The sequence below is a fragment of the Aquarana catesbeiana genome, linkage group LG03, assembly GCF_042186555.1.
Source record: "Aquarana catesbeiana isolate 2022-GZ linkage group LG03, ASM4218655v1, whole genome shotgun sequence".
Lineage (NCBI taxonomy): Eukaryota > Metazoa > Chordata > Amphibia > Anura > Ranidae > Aquarana > Aquarana catesbeiana.
In genome coordinates this window covers 561,259,910-561,285,796 of record NC_133326.1, presented here as the reverse complement: position 1 = coordinate 561,285,796, position 25,887 = coordinate 561,259,910, and the positions used below count along the sequence as shown (strand labels likewise).

The following is a 25,887-nucleotide window of genomic DNA, read 5'->3' as shown; positions in this document are numbered from 1 at the left end:
GCAATGATTGCATGATGTTTCCTCCCTTTGGTTTCTGCTAAGTCCGCCTCTATACCTTGTGCCTTCTGTAACAACGACCCTCTATCTCTAATTGCCCTCCACTCTGGTGTGCAGGCTTTCAGTCTTTCACTTATCTGTGGATTTAATCCTTCCATAAACTGTCTATTGAAGGCTCGGATCGTGACTGGCAGAGCCAAATCCAATCCCTCATCTGCCATCATACTTTCCATAGATAAGTAAAATTCCGATACAGTCTGTCCTGGCATTTGTTTCATGGATGATATTGACCCCCTCTCCTGTTGTTTTGCCTGACAGAAAGCTTCTAATCTAACAATAAAAGGGGCCCTTGAGTCTATGTGTCTGACATGTCCTGCCTCCAGGTTGCCATCCCTGTCAGCTCGGTCTGCAGGTCGGTGCGGACCTATTTCAGTCATAAACTGGTTAAACAGGGTCAGAGTCATTTTATGTCTGCATAAATCCTCCCCATCCTGACAGGTTGCTTCATGTGTATTCATTAACTGTGTCACAAATCTACAGAAAGCATCTGGCTTTGCTACCGGGTCTGGGGCGCTCTGTATTAATGCCATAAGGGTGTCTGCTGACCATGGTGCCCAAGTCCTTATTTGCATCTTACGAGTAATAGTAGGTGGGGCGTGTGGATGGGCTACTTGTCCAAATTCTGGATTATTTACCTGTACAATGCGTGTATCAGTGCGTACGGGGGCTACAGTTTCTGAATGAGGTTTTTGTGCCCCACAATGCACACATTCTATTGCCCATTCTGGGTTCTGTGTTCCACAAACCTGACAAACCCATCCTCCTCCCCTCAAGTACAGGATATAACCCTGGCTTATGCGAATTTTGCTCTATGTCAGTGTATGGGGGTGGGATGGTTGAACTAAGATTATTTAAAATTTCAACATTTTTTGTTCTTCTATCTTTCATATCCCAACCATCACAATCTGGATTATATTTCCACCCCTCTTCTTTCGCTCTATTTGAGACCTTAATTAAGCATTGAACCTGACGCATCCATTGCTTCTCTAACACCTCTCCTTGTCTGTCCCTTTTTATTTCACTCCATACATCCGGGTCTAAACCCGCTGCTCCTTTCACCTAAATTTACGAAGGACATCCTTTAAGTCCCGCGCTTCATCTTTCCCATAGATGTTTTTAATTATCTGTGGCACCGTATAATGCGCCACAATTCCCTGACGGGGTTTCGTGTTCTGCTGGCCCATTCTGACAGTCTGTTCCTAGGTAGCATGTGGGACACTTAGTGTACAATATTAAATACTGAAAAAGCTACACTAGTTCCTCGTTGCCTTCTTCCTAGGGTGGCAGAATACTAAAAACCTCTCCAGGATGAGATTTCTGAAATCGAATTACTTTATATGCTAGCCAACTGACAAATATTATGACCAGACTGACGACTGCAACATATACAAGCATTCCTTTAAGTGACCAGGTATCCGACTAGATCTCCGGGCTTATGGAGACCTTATTCCCCCCCGTATCTGGGATCCCTCTCATACACTCTTATCCCTGCTTTATGGAGCAGACAGGGCTTATACTTTCAACCCGTCTATGGTTTATGAGTTAGATGTGAGGTTAAGCATAAGCGTCAGACCCCCAAGCTCATGTGAGGTAAGGGCGCATTCCGTTGCTTAGTTCGGCAATCCCCTTCTAACTCATACCATCCTTGTCAAGGCTCATTCACTTTCTCAACAAGACAGACAAGACAACAAACAACAAATAATTCCAGCAATATAAACCAAAATATGCAGTATTCTAGACTCACCACTACAGAGGCTGGTGTTTTAAAACCAGGAGAACCGTAACTGACAGAACGGATAGGCACAAATCAGGGGAGCACAGAATATAAGAAAAATAAAGCTTTTTCTTACCTGGCCAGGTTTTCAATCTGTGGTTCCCGGAATGCCTGTCCTTTTGTTCCGTCAGTCTAATTCATCCACCTCTTGAAGTATCATCGGTAAGTCCCTATTTTCGGGCGCCAGAAATGTTAAGTGCAGTTCTCAACTGAATTGCCTCTAGTTTATATTGCTTTGCCAAATTTAGCTCTCAAAGAAGTAAGACACAGAATCAGGAGTTTCTGTATATCAGTTCCGAGCCTTAAAGGTCCCGTAGTGAACTGAACTGTCGGCTCTTTATTGGAGCTTTTATAGACTGGTTACAGAAACACATATTTCAGCAAATTTCCATATAAGGTAACGAGCAGTATATTTCAACATACATCACGCTGGACTTACATCTGGAAAACCTTAAGCTAGTCTTGCAACATATGCTGACACGTACACATAATGCAGAGAAATGAAAAACAACTTAAGTAGAACTCTAACCCATTATTTCCAACCTTATCACTCCATGTTCAAGTTGAAATTTGGAAAATCATGTGAAGAGCACATGTAAAAGCATCAAAGACCTAAAACTTAGTAGATACAACCAGTGGATGCAGACTGGATAGCGTGCATAATAAAGGAAACAGGGACTGCAGAACTACAGCTGGCCTTAGCTGTATAATTGTTTGACTGTGTGATTGTATGGAACACCATCTTTCCATAGGAACCCACAATTTGATTTTTATAGCTTAAATCAACTTTCAATTTAAATTAGCCACATGCTTCTCAGGTGCTTCATATGTGTATCAGAATAGAAGATGTGCAAAGTCTTATTCCCTGTATACACGGTCAGACATTGATCGGACATTCCCACAACAAAATCCATGGATTATTTCCGACGGATGTTGGCTCAAACTTGTCTTGCATACACATGGTCGCACAAAGTTGTTGGAAAATCCGATCGTTCTGAATGCGGTGACGTAAAACACGTACGTCGGGACTATAAACGGGGCAGTACCCAATAGCTTTCGTCTCTTAATTTATTCTGAGCATGCATGGCACTTTGTGCGTCGGATTTGTGTACACTCGATCGGAATTTCCGACAACGGATTTTGTTGTCGGAAAATTTTATAGCAAGCTCTCAAACTTTGTGTGTCGGAAATTACTATGGAAAATGTGTGATGGAGCCTACACACGATCGGAATTTCCGACAACAAGGTCCTATCACACATTTTTCATCGGAAAATCCTATCGTGTGTACAGGGCATTACTGTTGGTTCTCTTTAGAAAGCACCCACATCCTGCTGAGTCTGATCTACACTGTCACTCTGCAATTAACAAAGCTCCTGCTTCCTCTGGTTGGAGAGCTCTAGCCGTGACTTAGCAGGGATGTGTATTACCTCTGCAGAGAGACTGCTTCTTCTACACAGAAATTCTGGCAGGGGACTGTATTTGTTACAGGTCTTTTATACAACCTCATATCACTTTTGTTGACCAAATTATTTTTGTTCCCTTTTAATTTCAAGCTGTGGAATAATAATCATGCTCCAGAAAGGGTCCGTCCGGCTCTGGAGAACTCTCTAAAGGATCTTGGACTAGATTACATGGATCTTTTCATAATCCACACCCCTGTGGAATTTAAGGTATGTTCACACATCATCCCTATACAGGCTTGTATGACAGTGATTACATTTAAAACACAGTGACCAATTAAAAATTAATTTTCTTTGTTCTGACTTTATTTTCTCTTATATTCAAAATATATTTCTTAATATTCTTAATGAGACTATAGACTAAATAAAAAACGAAAAAATAATTATTTTCCATGTCGTTAAATAATTATGAAATATTGAGCATAATTATTTCATATTTACAAACACCAGCCAGCTGCTGGGATGTTACCCTTATTTTCATACTGTTTGTTCATTAGGCTAATCAAATTGACTATTGTTTACAAGCTTTATTACACACACACACAGCTTAATGATTCAAAGTACTTTGTCACTCATCTAGAGTTTTTTTTAATGATTGAAACAGACAGGTTTTCAGTAATGCAAAGACCATCCATGCATTGCACTGGATCCATAGAAGCCAATTAGTGCTAAACTTTCCGTGTTCTAAGCTCACTAAATTTGAACTTTATTTCGTAATTTTATTTTTGTATTTCTTGTCTCAAAAAGACAGATCTTTCTTATAATCATATTTTTAATTCGGTATTATGATTACGCTAAGATAAGATTGGCTTAGGTTGCAGATGGTTCAGTCATAACTTAGACAGTTGGTGTATCTCTGAGGACTGATTCTACAATATAAACCAGAATGTGAATGTAGCGCCGACAACTGTTGTTTCTAGCTTTATGTGTATTATTCAGTACAATAGTTGTGTTAGTGCCATCTTGTGGACAATTGATAAAGTACAGTAAGTTTATGTCTCAGGATTAAGTGACATGGAAGTGATTCATTGTTTACTTCGGAACTGTAGCTCTGACCCACCCACAATGATCCTGGACAAAGTCAGAACTGAACTGCATTGTGGGAGGATATAAAAGGGTAAGCAGCGGCCATCTTAGGTCTCTTGTTCCTGGGACGCGTGGCCTGCCAGCAGGACTCTGTGGGTGTGTGTGTCCCACAGGTACCTTGCGAAGGAGCGGAACAGCTGCAGTATCCTGCCATCGTATCGCAGTGAGCTGGACAAGAGACGTGATTGTTCTGGAGGACCCGTGGGGAGTTAACCGAGGACTCCTGGTCGTTTGTGGATGGAACAGTGTGACGGCGTGGTGGTTCCTCTATACGGAACTGAGAACTGCTGGACTGGAGACATCCACCTGCCTGGATTCCATGTGGTGAGAGGGTTGACACCCAGAAGTTTAAATTGGGTATTATACACACATCTTTAGAACTGTACAGAGTGTTGCTGGGACTGATAGTCCCATGGAACAAGTTAAGTCTGAGAGTATTATATCCGAATAGACTTCAGCGTTCAAGAGCGGATGTTAGATGTTTTTTCATATAAAGACACCTAATCACTCATTTGGATTACAATTGTTTTAGTGTGTTATACTACACTGCGCAACACCCAGGAGGAACCCTGTGCGGATTACAATCATAAGAGCTAGCGAAGACGGAAGACGTCTGGACTACCTCTTTCATTGCAGGGCCCTGCATTTTAGTATAGTGACTTTAAGGTTTAAAGTAGGGGGAGCTCACGGGTATAGATTCATACCAATATATACATATATATTTCTGTGATTGTTATTAATTGTCATAATCATTTCTTATACTATCACACTACGTTGGTGTGATAGTATATTCATTTAAATAACTCTTTAGGCATGTGCATTTCGTTTCGTTCTGAATCGAAATTCGGACGAATTTTTCATTATTCGGAAATTCGGATGCATCCGAATTTCTGAATTACAAAAGTAAAGAGTTTAAACGAATCTGAAAAAAAACGAACGAATTCGAAAACATATTTGAATCGAATTCGAAAACATATTAGAATCAAGCTCAAAAAAACATATTCGAATCGAATTCGAAAAAAATAGAAAACGCTTTTCTAAAAAAAACTATGAGATAGAATATAAAATAATAAAGCAATAGAAATATATATATATACATTTTTTGTTATTATTCTCTTCTATTGTTTTTTTATGCTTTTGTCTTCTATTATTTTATATTCTATAATAGTCTTTTCAATTCAAATTCGTTCTATACGAAATTCGAGTTTCGGAACATGGCTTCTGAAGTTTGAATTTCGTATAGAATTAATTTGAATTTGAATAGAAAAGATTAGAACAGAAAATAATAGAAAAGAATAGACTAGAAAAACAATAGAACAGAATAGAAGAAAATATAATACATATATTATATTTTCTTCTATTCTTTTCTATTGTTTTTCTAGTCTATTCTTTTCTATTATTTTCTAATCTTTCATATTCAAATTTGATTTCGGTCTATATGAAATCCGAATTTTGGAAGATGTTTTATATATATATATATATATATATATATATATATATATATATATATATATATATATATATATATATATATAATTTTTTCTATTCTGTTTCATTGTTTTTCTATGCTATTCTTTTCTATTCTATTCTAAACTTTTCTATTCGAATTTGAATTCATTCTATACGAAATTCGAATTTCGGTAGATGGCTTCTGAAGGTAGAATTTCGTATAGAATGAATTCGAATTTGAATAGAAAAGATTAGAATAGAAAATAATAGACTAGACAAACAATAGAACAGAACAGAATAAAATATAATATATATATTTTATTCTATTCTGTTCTATTGTTTTTCTAGTCTTTTCTCTTCTACTCTATTCTAATCTTTTCTCTTCAAATTCGAATTCACTTTATAAGAAATTCAAATTTCGGAAGATGGTTATATATATATATATATATATATATATATATATATATATATATATATATATATATATATATATATATATATATATTATTTATTTATTTTTTCTATGCTGGTCTATTGTTTTTCTATTTTATTCTAATCTTTTCTATTTTATTCTAATCTTTTCTATTTTATTCTAATCTTTTCTATTTTATTCTAATCTTTTCTATTTTATTCTAATCTTTTCTATTTTATTCTAATCTTTTCTATTTTATTCTAATCTTTTCTATTTTATTCTAATCTTTTCTATTTTATTCTAATCTTTTCTATTTGAATGCGAATTCATTATATACGAAATTTGAATTTCTGAAAATGGTTATACAGAAACAGAATGAAATAGAATGAATTTGAATTCTAATAGAAAAGACTAGAACAGAAAAACAATAGGACAGAATAGAAAAAAATTATATATATATATATATATATATATATATATATATATATATATATATATATATATATATATATATATATATATATATATATATATATATATATATATATATATATATAATTTTTTTCTATTCTGTCCTATTGTTTTTCTGTTCTAGTCTTTTCTATTAGAATTCAAATTCATTCTATTTCATTCTGTTTCTGTATAACCATTTTCAGAAATTCAAATTTCGTATATAATGAATTCGCATTCAAATAGAAAAGATTAGAATAAAATAGAAAAGATTAGAATAAAATAGAAAAGATTAGAATAAAATAGAAAAGATTAGAATAAAATAGAAAAACAATAGACCAGCATAGAAAAAATAAATAAATATATATATATATATATATATATATATATATATATATATATATATATATATATATATATATATATATATATATATATATATATATATATATATATATATATATATATATATATATATATATAACCATCTTCTGAAATTCAAATTTCGTATAAAATGAATTTGAATAGAAAAGCTTACAATAGAGTAGAAAGAATAGACTAGAAAAACAATAGAATAGAATAAGATATAATATATATATTATATTTTATTCTGTTCTGTTCTATTTTTCTAGTCTATTCTCTTCTATTATTTTCTATTCGAATTCATTCTATACGAAATTCGAATTTCAGAAGCCATCTTCTGAAATTCAAATTTCGTATAGAATGAATTCAAATTCGAATAGAAAAGTTTAGAATAGAATAAAAAAGAATAGCATAGAAAAACAATGAAACAGAATAGAAAAAAAATATAATATATAAAAATTATATTTTATTCTCTTCTGTTCTATTGTTTTTCTAGTCTATTCTATTTCTATTATTTTCTATTCTAATCTTTTCTATTCAAATTCGAATTCATTCTATACGAAATTCTAATTTTAGAAGCCATCTTCCGAAATTCTAATTTCGCATAGAATTAATTCAAATTCAAATAGAAAAGTTTAGAATAGAATAGAAAAGAATAGCATAGAAAAACAATGGAACAGAATAGAAAAAAAATATAATATATATATATATATATATATATATATATATATATAACCATCTTTCGAAATAGGAATTTGGTATAGAATAAATTTGAATAGAAAAGATTAGAATACAATATATTATATTTTTTTCTATTCTGTTCTATTGTTTTTCCATGCTATGCTTTTATATTTTCTATTCTATCCTAATCTTTAAAATTGGAATTCGATTTCATTCTATATGTATTTTAAATTTCGCAAAATGGTTATATATAGTTTACTTTTTCAAATTCAGTTGATGTTTTTTTCGAATTTTATAGTTTTTTTCGAATGTGGTAGAATTTTTTTGAATGCGGTCGAATTTTTTCGAATACGAAACGAATTCCGAAAACGAATGTAATGAATGCAACGAATTTAACTAAACGAATTTTATTAAATAACGAATCGAAACTAAACTAAACACATTTTTTCATCCTGCACATGTCTATAACTCTTTATATAAATATATTACTCATTCAAAGAAAGAAGTTATCTTTGGTCATTATTGAAGTTTGTGTGCAGTGTTGTCATTTCTCCTACAGGTGGAGCTACCAGCACCCAGGTAGAGGTAATCTTAATTGTAAGTGTATATTGTGGATTAAAAGTTAATGCTCATATTGTTTCAACACTGCACTACAGTTGTGTCAAGGGGAGTGAACAATTTAAGAAGGGAAGCAGAGTGAAGGTAACAGACCCGCTTAAACCAGCAGCTCCACCGTGAGTTAGTGCTACATGTGGGGGCTCGTCCAGGATAACTGTCACTCTAAAGCAGAACAACCTCTTAATAACCCTAAAATGGATCCCCTCGCTGCGGCACAGTGGTGTGAGGCGGAAGGTGTCCGTTCAGAAACGATCGTAGCCATGGAACTCTGGGAAGATATCTGGGAGAAGGAACACATTAATCAAGTGGTGAAAACACTATCCCCAGGTCAAAGAGCCAAGGTGGTCGCAGTAAGACCTGACCATGAGACATGCCGCACCTATGCCTTATTAGAATGGAGAATGGGAGTTCCAGAAAACTTCAAGGGTGATAGTGTTGAACTCACTGACAAGACAAAATTTTATCTGACTCACCCAAGAGAGCAGGGGGAGGATCCTGCCACCTTCCCTCAGATGAGTTTAACAAGAGTCGGGGGTCCATCGCGGTCAGCACCGACTGCAATTGAACCCGAACTCATCACAGCCCTTGGAAACTTGGTGTCCCAATGTCAGAAAGGGAGGTCAACCTATTCAGGGATTGGGTCATGAAAATTGGGCACCTTCTCGGGCCAACAGCCTGTACCCAAAGGAGAAGATACTTTTGAAGAATGGTTGGAGCAGACCACACAGGTGCTGGATGAGTGGGACATCCCTGAAACACAGAAGAAGCAGCGGATCACTGAGAGTCTCAAGGGGCCTGCTTCCGAGGCCATTCGAAATTTAAAACTCAGTAAACAAAACTGTGTAGCCCAAGACTACTTAGATATCCTGCAAGATGTGTTTGGACGTACTGAAAAGGTTTCCGACCTAATTTACCAATTAGAACACACCTATCAGGAAACTGGAGAGAAGTTATCAGAATATGTGAGGCGGCTGGACAAGGTCATTCACCAGATATTACTGAAGAAGGGAATAGATCCTTGTAAGGTGGATGAGATTCGAGCCAAACAAGTCTTAAGGGGTGCCCAGCCCTTGGACCCCATCACCCTCCAGTTAAGAACTCGCCAAGATGGAGGCATATTGAAATACCCAGATCTGATTCGGATTGTACGGGAAGAAGAAGCTATTCTGGAGAGAAAGAAGGACAACATCCAAGAACCAAAGCACACTGTTGGAGTCCGAACAGTTAATGTGATGGAGGATGATCCCCAGATTGAGCTTCTCAAGACTCAGGTGGCTCAGTTAATGAAAATGATGGCTTTACTGACCACGAGACCCCCAAACCCACCTAATGAAGGGACAGAAAAATTGAAGAAGGTACCAGACTCCACCTTCAGGAGCCGACCTGGATGTTGTTTCAACTGTGGAGGGGTTGGACATTTCGGGAACGTGTGCCCAAGTCCGAGAGCAGCCATACAGCGTCAGAAGCCAGCGGAAAACTTCAGAGGGCCCCAGTGAAGGAGTCAACTGGGTGCCCTGTAACTGCCGTCAACTCCAACGAAACCCAAGTTCCCAAAGTTTTGAGAGAAAGGGGAAGAATGAAGTTGAGAAAGCGTCTAAGGAAACGAGGAGTCAAGCTGCACTCTGGTAGGCAGAAGAATTCAAACACTAAGGGTGAATTTCCCCGAAACTTGGTGGGACCCTCTCCGATTATCCCAATCCAGATAGAAGGAATCTATGCCAAGGCACTGCTAGATACCGGAGCTCAAGTGACCTTATTATACAAAGACTTCTACATGAAGCATCTCAAGCATCTGCCCATGCAAAAGTTAGAAGACTTGGAGATATGGGGTCTAGGTACCCAGAACTTTCCTTATGAAGGGTATATTCCTATCAAACTCACCTTTGACCCGAGTGTGGCTGGAAAGGCGGAGACTTTCGACACCCTGGCAGTTGTGTGTCCCCGGCCCCCTGGGGCCGACAGGAGTTCCCTCATTATCGGAACAAATACTGACCTGGTCAGAAGGCTCCTGACACCACTTGTACAAGAGGAAAGTGCCCCGGCCATGAAGATGCATCCCATGCTAACCCAAGTGTATGAGGACATAGTGCATGAGCAGAAGGTCTGGCGCTTAGACCGAGGTGAAGAACTACTACACCCGGGTGAATTGGTATGCATGAGGGCCTCTGTCAAGTTGAGCTGGAGACGACCGGGTCCTTTCATTGTCTTGGAGAGGGACACTCAGGAAGAGAATCTGGGTCTGGAGATACTTCCAAAAGTTTTATCTACTAAAGCACTTAAGAGGAGCAGGGGGAGAGTCTCAGTCAGTGTTCGGAACACGACAGCCTTGCCTGTGAGGATACCAGCAAGAATGCTGCTAGGGCAGGTGAATCAAGCAACCCCAGTGTCACCAAGAGATGTAAAAAGAAGCCCCGAAGAGGAGATTCCCATAGAGAATTTTTACCCAAAGAACACCGCCCTTACGCCTGCTTGGATGGAGAGGGCCAAAGCCCAGCTCATGAGATGGAAGGAAGTTTTCTCAAAGAGTGAGTTTGACGTGGGGTATGCCATGAGTGCAGAGCACAAGATCCGGCTGGAAGAAGACAAGCCCTTCCGAGAAAGAGTCAAGAGGATCCCATTGGGAGACCTTGAAGACCTCCGAGAACAGCTGGCTGAGCTAAAAAGAACTGGGATTATCAAAGAGTCCAGGAGTCCATACGCCTCTCCGATCGTGGTGGTGAAGAAGAAAAATGGATCACTCCGGCTGTGTATCGACTATAGGACTCTGAACCGACTGACCATTCCCGATCAATACACTACCTGCCGCATAGAAGATGCCCTACAGAGCCTGTCAGGGGTGAAGTGGTTTAGTGTATTAGATCTGAAGAGTGGCTACTATCAGATCCCCATGGGTCCTGAGGATAAAGAGAAGACTGCTTTCATCACTCCCGTGGGGTTCTATGAATTTAACCGGATGCCACAAGGCCTGTCTGGGGCCCCAGCAACTTTCCAGCAGCTCATGGAAAAGACAGTAGGCGACATGAACTTGATTGAAGTACTAGTATACTTAGACGATATCATTGTGTTTGGCCGAACTGTTGAAGAGCATGAAGAGCGACTGGAAAAGGTTTTAAAGAGGCTACATGAGGAGGGTTTGAAACTCTCAATGGAGAAATGCCAGTTCTATCAATCTTCCGTGAACTATCTGGTGCACATTGTGTCTGAAGAAGGGATAGCAACTGATCCTGAGAAATTGGAGGCTGTTACCTCTTGGCCAAGGCCCATGAATGTGACTGAGCTCAGGTCATTCCTAGGATTCTGCTCCTACTACCGGAGGTTTGTAGAGGGATTCGCAAAGATAGCCCACCCTCTCACAGAACTACTAAAGAATCAGGAAGAGACTGATGTAGATTCTGAGAAGCCCGGGAAGCAAAAAGAAGGGCCCCGGAAGAAAAAGGAATCTATCTTGAATCAGTGGACTCAGGAATGTGAAGAGACATTTAGTCAATTAAAAAAAAGTTTTACAACTGCTCCAGTGTTGGCCTATGCGGATCCTACCAAGCCCTATGAACTGCATGTGGACGCCAGCCGAGATGGGCTGGGCGGAGTGCTCTATCAGGACCATAATGGACATTTAAGACCTGTTGCTTACGTGAGCCGAAGCCTATCCCCTGCTGAGAAGAACTACCCAACTCATAAACTTGAGTTTCTGGCCTTGAAGTGGGTTGTGGTAGATAAGTTGAGAGATTACCTGTCTGGTGCCGAATTTGTAGTTAAAACAGATAACAACCCCCTCACATACCTATTCACCACCGCAAAATTGGACGCCACAGGCCATAGGTGGTTGGCTGCTCTCTCAACATTCTCCTTCAGCCTGAAATACAGACCAGGAATGGGCAACAGAGATGCAGATGCGCTATCAAGAAGACCCCACAGTCCCCTGAGCTCCCAAGAGGATTGGACTCAACTTGCCCCCGAAGGGGTAAGAGCCCTTTGCGAAGGAGCAGTAAAGCAGGAGAAAGGTGGAGCCAGAGCTGAAGAGATTGGAGTGACTACAGCAGGAGTACCTAAGTATTACTGTAACGTCTCCCAGATTGCTGCAGAGGGTTTGTCTAAATTATCAAGGAAAGATCTTAGAAGAGATCAACAAGAAGATCCACTCTGCAGTTTGGTGTTGGAAGCTCTGGAGGGTAAACACCCTGATCTACTTTTAAAAAGCGCCCGAAAAGAAGCTCTGTTGTTACACAAAGAGTGGGATCGGTTGCAGTCGTTGCAAGGGGTGGTCTACCGAAGGGGCCCCTCTGAGGATCCGGAGGAGAAGTGGCAACTGTTACTACCAGAGAAGCATAGAGAGACAGTGTTGATCGCTTTACATGATTGTCATGGACATTTGGGGTCAGAAAGGACTCTTCAATTGATAAGAGATAGATTCTACTGGCCTTACATGAGGAAAGAAGTGGAGAGTTACTGTCACTCCTGCCATAGGTGTATCCAGAGAAAGACTCTGCCGCAACGGGCAGCCCCAAAGGGACACTTATCAAGCCAAGGTCCCATGGATCTAGTGTGTATAGACTTCCTGTGCCTAGAATCTGACTTGAGTGGGCAAGGAAATATTCTGGCAGTCACGGACCATTTCACCAGATATGCTCAAGCTTTCTCCACGAAAGACCAGAAGGCAGTCACAGTGGCTAAGACATTGGTGGAGAAGTTCTTCGTCCATTACGGCTTACCACAAAGGATCCACTCAGATCAAGGAAGGGATTTTGAGAGTACACTCATCAGGAGGTTGCTGGATCTACTGGGGATTCAAAAATACAGAACTACGCCCTATCATCCGCAAGGAGACCCTCAGCCGGAAAGGTTTAATAGAACTCTTCTTGATATGTTGGGGACATTATCCTCCGAGCAAAAGCCCAACTGGAGTAAGCATATTGCCGCTCTAGTACATGCATACAACAGCACCAAGAGCGACGTCACAGGATATTCACCTTATCGGCTGATGTTTGGGCGTGAGGCTAGGTTACCAGTGGATCTGGCTTTTGGAACTTCTCTGGATCCCACATCAGAAGCTTCTCCCCGAGGATATGCAAATAGGCTGGGGAAGAGTCTGAAGGTTGCTTATGAGAAGGCCCGGACCATGTCAGAAAACAGAGGAAGCAGGAATAAAAGAAACTTTGACCTAAAAGTAAGGGTCCAGGATCTTCAACCAGGTGACTGAGTCTTACTAAGGAATTTGGGTATTCCTGGCAAACACAAGTTGGCAAATCGATGGAGATCACAGCCATACGTTGTGTGTAAACAGCTCCCAGGGCTCCCAGTATTTGAAATCAGGCCAGAAGGAACTCCTGGACCAACTAAAACTTGGCATCGGAATCACCTTTTGCCCCTTACTGATGCAGTCAGGATAATCCCCGAAGAGGAATTATCATCCACATCAGAAGTTGCACAACGGCCTGTAACTAGGTCTCAGTCTGGAACTTCGGCAACTGGGGACATGGGGAGGGAGAGATGGACATTAGCTGGTTGTGGTCACCTAATATACCCGAAACTGAAGCGAGTGTTTCATCATCCACAGCTGAGGAGAGTAGTGAGGCCCTCAGGCCAGAAGCTCCAGAGTTGGTGTCATTGTCTGGAAGAGCTGAAGAGTGTTTATCTCCCACTGAAATAGGAGAAAGTGGTGTTCAGCCAGAAATAGGGGACTAACCAAAGAAACAAAGGGAGAAGAGGAACATTCGCCCACCTAAGAGACTAACATACGATACATTGGGCGAGTGTTCTGAAACCACAAAGATTACCAGCAAAAGGAACATTGATGAGCCTAGTTCCTCCTCAGTCAACCTGGATAATGAGAGCCTTGCTTCACCCCTTGGCACACCTGTAGCTGATACTAAAGTGACAGTTGTGGGTACACAGGGTAGCTTTCCAACACCTGAAAACTGGTGGGAGGCTCCCCTGTCGGTCCTGTGTTCTCGTTTAGAGGCTAAGATGTGTAGCAGAAACAAGGTCTTATATATCTTTGGGGACCAAAGATTTAGAGCAGGGGGAGTATGTAACGCTGACAACTGTTGTTTCTAGCTTTATGTGTATTATTCAGTACAATAGTTGTGTTAGTGCCATCTTGTGGACAATTAATAAAGTACAGTAAGTTTACGTCTCAGGATTAAGTGACATGGAAGTGATTCATTGTTTACTTCGGAACTGTAGCTCTGACCCACCCACAATGCTCCTGGACAAAGTCAGAACTGAACTGCATTGTGGGAGGATATAAAAGGGTAAGCAGCTTAGTTCGTGGGATGCGTGGCCTGCCAGCAGGACTCTGTGGGTGTGTGTGTCCCACAGGGTTGAGGCCTACCTTGCGAAGGGGCGGAGCAGCTGCAGTATCCTGCCATCGTATCGCAGTGAGCTGGACAAGAGACGTGATTGTTCCGGAGGACCCGTGGGGAGTTAACCGAGGACTCCTGGTCGTTTGTGGATGGAACAGTGTGACGGCGTGGTGGTGCCTCTATACGGAACTGAGAACTGCTGGACCAGAGACATCCACCTGCCTGGATTCCGTGTGGTGAGAGGGTTGACACCCAGAAGTTTAAATTGGGTATTACACACACATCTTTAGAACTGTACAGAGTGTTGCTAGGACTGATAGTCCCATGGAACAAGTTAAGTCTGAGAGTATTATATCCGAATAGACTTCAGCGTTCAAGAGCGGATGTTAGATGTTTTTTTTCTTCATATAAAGACACCTAGTCACTCATTTGGATTACAATTGTTTTAGTGTGTTATACTACACTGCGCAACACCCAGGAGGAACCCTTTGTGGATTACAATCATAAGAGCTAGCGAAGACGGAAGACGTCTGGACTACCTCTTTCATTGCAGGGCCCTGCATTTTAGTATAGTGACTTTAAGGTCTAGAGTAGGGGGAGCTCCCAGGTATAGATTCATACCAATATATACATATATATTTCTGTGATTGTTATTAATTGTCATAATCATTTCTTATACTATCACACTACGTTGGTGTGATAGTATATTAATTTAAATAACTCTTTATATAAATATATTACTCATTCAAAGAAAGAAGTTATCTTTGGTCATTATTGAAGTTTGTGTGCAGTGTTGTAATTTCTCCTACAGGTGGAGCTACCAGCACCCAGGTAGAGGTAATCTTAATTGTAAGTGTATATTGTGGGTTAAAAGTTAATGCTCATATTGTTTCAACACTGCTCTACAGTTGTGTCAAGGGGAGTGAACAATTTAAGAAGGGAAGCAGAGTGAAGGTAACAGACCCGCTTAAACCAGCAGCTCCACCATGAGTTAGTGCTACATGAACATTGTCTTTTCTTCTCCCTCTTTCTTCCCAGCCTGGAGATGATCCATTTCCCAAAGACGAAAATGGAAAATTAATTTTTCACAACACCGATATCCGGGATACCTGGAAGGTAAGCTGGCAAATTTGGTCATTGATTCTGGGCTCAGTAAAATCTCATATAAGCTTTGCTGTCAATTCAATATTTTTAAATCTTCAGTTTTTATTAAAATAATGTAAACTGAAAGGTAACCAGGAGAGTCCGCCTAAACCTGCACTACCACCTCCGCGCTAGATGAAATAGAGAGCACAAAATAGAGCTGCCACTTAAATATCAAATCATATATAAACAGAATCCACCCTCCAATGGTGCAGATGGATAGCGGCGCTAACTATAACAATGATGAGAAAAAAAAAAAAAATTTGCTTGAAACCCCACCGTTCTTAGTACCTTGGGGCGAGTTAGAGATGTGCTGAATCTCAAAGGTGATGAATCATAACTTAGCACTCACTCTTATAACACATAAAGTATTAGTGATCTAAATGAATAGAACACTCCCGTGTGTACAACAAAATAAATGCCCCCCAATATTCCAACTAATATGTGATGAATATATATTACCATACACCACGTGAAAAAATACAAATAGTTCCTACAATATATAATCACTTGAAAAATATATATAAAAGAATAAAAATAAAATTGTATATGAAAACTAAAAATACAAATAAAATAATAAATAAATATAGTCCAAAGTGAAATCAAAAAAATCCAAAAATAGTCCACAAAAACAGTGATGATAATGTGTGACAAGAAAACACCACTCCAAGAAGAAAGTGCAGGTGTCCTCAAAATCGTTCTGCTGTGATCCGCAAATTTCACCACACCTCAGTGACGTGATTCCACTCCCTTCTGAAATTCAAACTCACCAGCTATTAAGGCCTCCCACTCTCGTGTTTGGCCGAACAGAGCCTCAACAAACTCAAAAATTGAATGGGCGGGGCGCAGATTACTCTGTGTCCACACCCTTCCTGTGTCCCCGTGACCGAGATATACGCAATTTCTCCCCATAGAACATGACTAATACAAGGTGAATACATTTAGATCGCATTCTAAAAGTAGCAAAAAAGGTCACCATCCATGTTCACCTTCTATAACATGGAGCACAATCTCTCTTAAAGTGCTTTACAACTTATATTAATACCTTGTGACAAAAATATAAAATAATGTATCAACATATATAATTTTACTCAAACCAAATAGATTAAATATGACATTACCTCCTAGTGTCCACAAAAGAATTACATAAATACTACAAATATTATATAGTGCCATAAAAATTCTATTTTTTATGTGCACATATGACAAATAATAAGTGATAATTAACTAAATGTGAAAAATACCAGTAATCAAACATATTCCAATCTTACAGTGCTATTAAGTGCATTTAATAATGTCCCAATATCTTAATATAAAGCGCTCAATGCGCCAAAATAATATATATAAAAAAATATATAAAAATTATATATATAAAAAAACTCCACTGTTATTATTCCAGTGACATGGTGTACAAAATGAGTTATTATTTCAACAATTCTTTTATTAGATCCTATATACGTATGTGTGTAAACCATCCATGGAGGGAACTAGAACCTGTATACATATATCCTCAAGATATTGGTAACCAGATGTATTACTGATAATGGATAATCCCTAGGAGTTACTAATAAAGCAGTTCAAATCCAGTTCAATGTTCATTCCTCCAGGGAATAAACATTTCAGCAGGAAGATCCATCGGGTTTCTCTCTGAGGGAGATCCCTGACCCGATTGGACCCTCTCCAGGTCTGATAGACCACATCCATGAACTGCGTTCATTTGACGCAGTTTTAGTGTGAATAAATTGATCTTTTTAACTTCTTTTATCTCATATATGAATTCATGATTATGAGGAGGAAAGCCAGTGTGTAGCAGTGGAGATCTGGAACGCATGCTAACCCCCATGAGAGTGGGTTGAGGCTCTGTTCGTCCAAACATGAGAGTGGGATGCCTTAATAGCTGGTGAGTTTGAATTTCAGAAGGGAGTGGAATCACGTCACTGAGGTGTGGTGAAATTTGCGGATCACAGCAGAACGATTTTGAGGTCACCTGCACTTTCTTCTTGGAGTGGTGTTTTCTTGTCACACATTATCATCACTGTTTTTGTGGACTATTTTTGGATTTTTTTTATTTCACTTTGGACTTCATTTATTTATTATTTTATTTGTATTTTTAGTTTTCATATACAATTTTATTTTTATTTTGTTATATATATTTTTCAAGTGATTATATATTGTAGGAACTATTTCTATTTTTTCACGTGGTGTATGGTAATATATATTCATCACATATTAGTTGGAATATTGGGGGGGGGCATTTATTTTGTTGTACACACGGGAGTGTTCTATTCATTTAGATCACTAATACTTTATGTGTTATAAGAGTGAGTGCTAAGTTATGATGCATCACCTTTGAGATTCAGCACATCTCTAACTCACCCCAAGGTACTAAGAACGGTGGGGTTTCAAGCAAAATTTTTTTTTTTTTTTTTTTATTAAAATAATACCTGGAGTTCCTGCAATGAAGGTCTCTAATTTGGCACTTCCTGTGTGGGGTGACACTACTCTGCCCCTGTTTCCCAATTGTAATCTATGTTGTCTCCCTGTCACACGATGAATACATTTTGCTGGATTAGGCTTTAACTTAAATAGGCAGAAAGGGTCCTCTTATTGCACTTTAAGACCTGTAAAAATATGGAATACTGCTCCACAGATACTGGTTGTGCTGACACAGTTGACTGTTCAAAAAGAGGTTTGTATCTGTTTCTAAATACACACAAACTAAAAGATTTCTAATATTTATAAGCAATGATTTTGTATTATGTAAAAAGAGGTTTGTATCTGTTTCTAAATACACACAAACTAAAAGATTTCTAATATTTATAAGCAATGATTTTGTATTATGTTGATTGCACAAGTATTTGATTGCTTTAAGGTGGCAGGAAGGATTTTTTTCTTATTCAAAAAATTAAATCGCACTTTATGTATATCTGGATATATATATTTTTTTTAACTATGTAACTGGTGATTTCCAGGCTTTGGAGGCTTGTAAAGATGCTGGACTGGTCAGATCAATCGGAGTGTCTAACTTTACTCGCAAACAACTGGAGCTGATCCTCAGTGCACCAGGACTGAAGTATAAACCTGTCTGTAATCAGGTAACTACAGTGATTAAATGGGGAGAGACTTTAGGGAACAAAGCTATTGTATAGAAAATAAGGGAAACAGTGTTTTTATACCAGCTCTAGAATTTATTCTTACTAATGTCGGTTAAGGTTCTCATGTATCTAGGTCAGGGTATAGCAAGTAGTGGTTCCATTTAACTGGACCTGTTCTATAATGTTGAAGATGTTTCGCCATCTAGGTGGCTTGCTCAGTTCTAAAGCAACCCTTCCATAAAAAAGGTCCTTTGGCTGTACTTCTCCTATGGATCACAGGAGTGCAGTTTGTTCTGCACTCCTGTGACCCATTTTCAGCAGACTCCGGGCCTAAGCACCTGTTACACCGCTGGTCGAGGCTCCGGAAAGATCACAACCAGATGGTAAGGATCCGCCCACATGCCTAGACCGGTATCTGTCTCAGACTCTTAGCAAGCCGCTGAGAGCCTGAGCCAGCCGATACCATCCCCTTCACAGCTCAGCGCTCCAGTGAGCGTGAGGGGGCAGAGCAGGGAGCCGGTGACTGACAGTCACTGGCTCTCTGCTTAGGGAGCTCTGAGAACCCAGAGATCGGCAGTGTTTGATCACTCAGTTTTCAGTCTTAGAGCTGGCTGGGGACAGATGCAGCATTGAACCGATGCTACATCCACCTAGGTAAGTATGAATCCCAAAAAAATATTTTCCATACTTGTCTTTTTTTTTTTTTTAAATTCTCAAAATAACACTTTGACAAAAGTTACCTTGACCACAGTTTCTGATTCTTCCAGGAGGCACAAAAGATGTCATAAAGCCTTACTACTATCTCCTTCCAAAGCTTAGTGCTTGAATAACCAAAAAAAGATGCTCTATCCCAGGGATATGCAATTAGCAGGCCTCCAGATGTTGCAAAACTACAAGTCCCATCATGTCTCTGCCTCTGGGTGTCAAACTGGTTGCTCTCAGATTCTTGCTATGCCTCATGGGACTTGTAGTTCTGCAACAGCTGGAGGTCAGCTAATTGCATATCCCTGCTCTATCCCATTGCAGTGAAGTATGAGTGGAGTTCTAGCTATGCATCAATGTGTTTACAATTTTTTTCTTTTTTACTAAAATATGTTTTTAATGTGGCATTCTCCCTAACCAGTACAATGTTTCTCTCTGCAGGTGGAGTGCCACATATTCTTTAATCAGAGCAAACTGCTGGAATTCTGCAAATCCAAAGACATTGTGCTGGTTGGGTACAGCGTCTTGGGCTCAAGCAGAGCTGAGGGCTGGTAAGTGCAAATGTAACTAGTTAGGGACCTAGGGCACATCTCATACACCCCCCAAATCCTTTCATCCTCTGTCCACATCCACTCATGCTACTGATACTTACTGTTTGACAGCAAAAGCTCCGTTCTGTGAGTCATAGCTACTCTAAGCAACTAATTCAGCTATAATCAGCTAAAACAGCTTTTCCAAAAGTATTTGCTAAAATGTGAACAAACATGGATCTTTCACTTTCACATAAAAACTAAATGGTAAAAAAGAAAAGAAAAAAGTTTGGTTTTGTTTTTAAATTAAAGTGTTTCCTGATTAACCCCTTATTAACCCGTTTACATAATTAGCCCTCAATGACTCCTTCCTTCACTAATTTTACTTTAAATGTTGGAGGTATGGGAAATGTTTTTCTCTCACTGATGTCATTTTCCTGAATTTGCATTTTGGTTTATTTTATGTGGCTAGCTGAAATGGAAATACTGCTTTATGTGTCGCTTTCTTAAAAAAAAAAAAATTTTTTGTTAAATACATTTTACAGAAGGTGTAAACCCTAACTGAATGTTAATTTGCTAAACCACCCTGTATTCTAAACCATTGCTATATTTTTACCAATTGTTTATGTGACAGTTCTTTACTAAACGAAATGTCATCCAATTAAGCTGGCCATACACTGATCGAAAATCAGCTGGTCCAGCAGAGGCATTCTGGGGCCTTCTGAATTTTGAGCAGTGTGTGGGTTACCTCGCTCAAGAGAAGTTGATTGTTCAGTGTTGGAAAACTTTCCATACGAATTGTGTGCTTCTTTCAGAGTACTGTGTGCCAGGGGGAAAATCCCTCCATCCACCTTTTATGGATAAGCAAAAAAATAACAAGCTGTGTGTGGCCAGCTTTAGAGTTTGCAATCTACTTTAACAATAGGAAAAAAAAATCAGCTTCTTATCTTTTGTTTAAAAGGATAGACCAAAACTCACCTCAAGTGCTGGAAGATCCTGTTCTCAATGAAGTGGCGAAGAAGATTGGACGGTCTGCAGCGCAGGTGGCGATGCGTTATCTACTGCAGAGGGGGATTGTTGTCCTCGCAAAGAGCTTCACTGCAGAGAGAATCAAACAAAACTTCCAGGTGATTCAAACACAGATGTTGACCATCCAGAAATGTGACAGTCTATAAGAAATCCTGGTTAAAGCTCAACTCCAGAAAAAAAGGTTTTATTTTGTTTTAGATAAAGCATGGAAGGGTTGGAAGCTCTCTCATGTTTGTAGTACTCTATGGGGGGGATTTACTAAAATTGGTGCACACAGAATCTGGTGCAACTGTGCATGGTAACCAATCACCAATCTAGGTTTTATTGTTGAAGCTTAATTGAACAAGCTGAAGATTGGCTACTTTGCACAGCTGCACCAGATTCTGTGTGCACCAGTTTTAGTAAATCTTCCCTTTTGTAAGTCTTTTGTTAATTTTTCTCCAACAAACACACAGTTGGGTATTCTCTGCAACAGGGAAGCAGAGAGCAACAAAATCACATGTTTAGCAGAGTGAGGAAGTGTTAGAAATTCTGATAATGTTGTTACTGCTGCCCGTGCCTCCCTGTCCCAATGACTACACCTTCAGTAACCACTTGAGGATTTTAAATGTAAGAGATGCATCTTAAAAAACGTCAACATAGATTATAGGATGCATCTTTTGCATTGGCCATCAAAACACAGCTGCCCTTGTGTAACATGATGCTTGCACATAGTCTGCAACAGTGGTGAAACAAAAAATATCTTTTTACCAATAGATTCCATAGAAAAAATAATAATAAAATTTGCAAACCATATTGCCAAAAAAGCCTAGTCCTGTCCCAGATCCAGACCAGAATATTGTATTAAAGGAGAATTACAGCCAAAGCTTGTTTGGCTGTACTTCTTCTGTGGATCACAGGAGTGCAGTTCGTTCTGCACTCCTGTGACCCATTTTTAGCTGACAGCGGGCTGAAGCCCACTGTCGACTGATGTCACAGAACTGACCCAGGCTCGGGCAAGATTGCTACAATAAAGTCGGGATCCGCCCACATGCCTGGTCCAGCACCCAACTCAGTCTCTCAGCAAACTACTGAGAGCCTGAGCCAGCCACTCCCACCCCCTCCACAGCCCAGCGCTCCAGTGAGCAAGGAGGGGGCAGAGCAGAGAGCCGGTGACTGTCAGTCACCGGCTCTCTGCTCAGGGAACTGTGAGAACCAAGCGATTGTTGATGTTAGATCACTTGGTTCTCGGACTTATAGGTGCAGAGGCACAGATGCAGCATCGGACTGATGTATTATTCTAAAATAAAATAAAAAGTCCATACTTCTTTTTTAAAATCTTATTAAGTTATTAAGATCTGAAAGATCTGAGAGAACAAAGTCTGTTTTCGCCACATCATTTAGGTGTGCCAGGGCACACCCTAATCACCCATAGTTGCTAACTGTCCTGGATGACATGCACATTAGTGAGACAAATCTCCTCCCCCTACCTCCTCCCCCAGCAGTTTCAGGTGCTCCCAGCTCTCAGGAGGAATGCAGCAACATCCCCGAGATGCAGCCTTCCTCCTCCTTGCTTTCTTCTAGTACTGCAATTCAGTGTTAATTTAGTCGACTAAAATGACTAAAACACTTTAGTCGACTAAATGAATACTATTTTAGTCTACTAAAATACGACTAAAACAATTGAGATGGCTAAAATACGACTAAAACTAAATTGCCATTTTAGTCAAAAGACTAATGCCGCGTACACATGAGCGGAATGTCTGTCAGAAAGAGTCTGATGGGAGCTTTTCATTGTATTTTCCGACCTTGTGTATGCCCCATTGGACTATTTCCGTCGAAAATTCAGACTGACTTAGATAGTGAACATGTTCCAAATTTTTCCAACGGAACTAATTACTATCGGGAAACCCGCTCGTCTGTATGCTGTTCGGATGTACCAAAAAGGATACATGCTCTGAAGCAAGTACGAGACGGAAGCTATTGGCTACTGGCTATTGAACTTCCTTTTTCTACTCCCGTCGTACGTGTTGTCACCTTGTTCCGGATGGTCAGACTTTGGTGTGACCGTGTGTATGCAAGACAGCTTGAGCGGAATTCCGTCGGAACTCCGTCAGAAAAACCTTCAGAGTTTATTCCAACGGCAAAACCGGTCGTGTGTACAGGGTATAAGACTACAACTAAATTGAAATTTGACTTCAAAATGAACACTGGTCTATAGTGCATGTTCATACCTCAATACCATAAATAATAACATATTAGATTTTTCATTCCAGCAGCATACAATGAGTTTGGAAATTGTAGAGAAATGTTAACGAATGCATTACAATTTAATTACACTCATTAGATTTTAGACGGCTAAAATGAGTTTTAGTCGACTAAAATGTACTGGAAATTTTAGTCGGCTAAAACGTAGGACATTTTCATCGACTAAAATGTACTGGAGATTTAGTCGACTGAATACGACTAAAACTAAAACAATTGCAGAAGACTAAAATGGCACTAAAACTAAAATACCATTTTAGTCCTAAGACTAAGACTAAAACTGAATCGAAATTTGCTGTCAAAATTAACACTGCTGCAATCAAGTTTGAGTGAGTGGGATGGGGATGCACCATCCTCGGAGATCACACCGGGACCTCCTTCTTCTGGTGGTGTGTCACGTGTGAGCTGAGCAGAATAAGTCAGAGGGCCAGTTCACACCAGATGCAGTTCCGTGCGCTTTTTTTCTGCACTAAAAATGCATGCACAGTGTTTTCCATGTATTCCAATGGCTCTAGTTCACACCAATGCAGTGATTTCCAGTCAGTTTCTGCCCCGGAAACTGGGCAGAAACTGACTGGAACTGACTGCACTGGTGTGAACTAGAGCCATTGGAATACATGGAAAACACTGTGCATGCATTTTTAGGGCCAGTTCACACCACAAAAATGCACTCTGGATATGTTCCAGATCAGTTTTTGCTTACAGTTCACACCACACACAGTTCCAGTGCGTTTTTGATACAATTTGGTAGGTTCCAGTACAGTTCTGTGCAGAGAAAATGCAGCAGGCTCTACTTTTTTTTTCTGCACTGGAAACTGACTGCACTGGTGTGAACTGGAACCATTGGAATACATAGAAAACACTGTGCATGCATTTATAGTGCAGAAAAAAATCGCCCGAAACTGCATCTGGTGTGAACTAGGACAGAGGGAGTGTGTGTATGTATGTATGTGTGTACATATATAAATATTTATTTCTGGTACATCACGGGAAACGGAGCACTATAGTAATTACTATATTATGCCAGTGTCCATCACCTGAAGGTGGGTGTATAACCCATATAGTAATTACTATAGTGCTCTGTCCTAGTTCACACCAGATGCAGTTTCGGGCGATTTTTTTCTGCACTATAAATGCATGCACAGTGTTTTCTATGTATTCCAATGGCTCCAGTTCACACCAGTGCAGTCAGTTTCCAGTGCAGAAAAAAAAGTAGAGCCTGCTGCATTTTCTCTGCACAGAACTGTACTGGAACCTGGCTCACCTTCAGGTGATGGACACTGGTATAATCAAGACAGGAAGTCCCCTCCCTATATAACCCCTCCCATACCCCTCCCATCCCATACATTCAGTTTTTTCGCCAGTGTCTAAGGTGTTGGTCACGGTTAATGATGTGCTGAAAAGTGCTCCATAGATGACCTGAACAGGGTCAGGAGCTACACTATCGGATCCATTCAAAGAGCCAAAACAAAGGCTAAAGTGGATGTTACCCGAGCCTCGGTACCGAAGAACGAGGTTTTGCCTGTAATGCTTCTCTTAGGAGAGCTGGGCCCTGGCATCCAGACCCTTGGTCACATTGCTATACCACAGGTTTGCTCTGGCAGGGCGCTATACAAGGTCTAAGGCAGTGGACCCTACGTACAGAGGGGACCCCTTTCTTGAAAGTCTGGCATGACACCAACCCACCGTGATAGGTAAAGATTGGGTCGCTGTGATATTCCAGCAGTACCCTGCAGCAAGGAATGGTGAGTCTGCATTTGTTTGCAGTGTCTCTATTAAAAGAGAGCGATCTGACTGTCTGTTTTCCCGGTGGCCACTGGGAGCATGGGAGCAGTGTGCTGTTCTATCATGCTTGTACTCTTGCTCAGGTAGGCTGCTGTTTTTTTTCCCAGCCACTAGAGGGCGCAGGTTTGCTTAAAGTCTAACCTATTGTTTATTGTAGGCAGGAAGGGCAGCCATTACTATGTGCTGACAGGTCGGATAGGCCTTGGAGACAGAACAGTGGGCTGTGTGTGTGTGAGTACTGGCTTGGGAATGGGTACAGACAAGTCATGATTACATGCTCCATTTTTGTCTGCCTATCCAAGGGGCATGTACAGCTGTAAGTAGTAGATACATCCCTGGATGATTAGCAGTTCACTTTAAAAGTGTCATTATCTGCTTGTGGGCAGGAACAGCATAATATACATGCTTGCAGTTTTTAAATTCATGTTTTTATAATACATGTTCGAAAGGTATGAGCGTAGTGCATATTTGCTTGGTATCCTACAGGTCTAAAGTATAGGACCAACTGCAGTTGAGCAGGTGCTTGCTTACAAACTTGCTAAATTGCACAGTTGCTAAGCAAAGGCCCAGGATCCTGGTGGTCTGCGCTCCCACCATGAAAAACTGAGGCCATGGGTTCAGATCCCACATATGGTGGTGACTTAATTCAAAGCAATTCTCTATGCCAAGTTTCATTCAAGACTGTTACAATACAGTATTCTGTCTG

At 39.9% G+C, this 25,887-nt stretch overlaps 1 protein-coding gene across 1 annotated transcript in view; it reads left to right on the top strand.

The window, feature by feature from the left end:
• Positions 1–25,887, top strand: part of LOC141132856 (aldo-keto reductase family 1 member C1-like) — a 61,980-nt gene that overhangs the window by 8,996 nt on the left and 27,097 nt on the right. The window contains exons 2-6 of the mRNA XM_073621777.1: positions 3,386–3,502; positions 15,692–15,769; positions 18,769–18,891; positions 20,035–20,144; positions 21,085–21,250. Coding sequence (XP_073477878.1) covers positions 3,464–3,502; positions 15,692–15,769; positions 18,769–18,891; positions 20,035–20,144; positions 21,085–21,250 — 516 coding nt within the window. The 5' untranslated portion in view covers positions 3,386–3,463. The remainder of the gene's footprint in view (positions 1–3,385; positions 3,503–15,691; positions 15,770–18,768; positions 18,892–20,034; positions 20,145–21,084; positions 21,251–25,887) is intronic.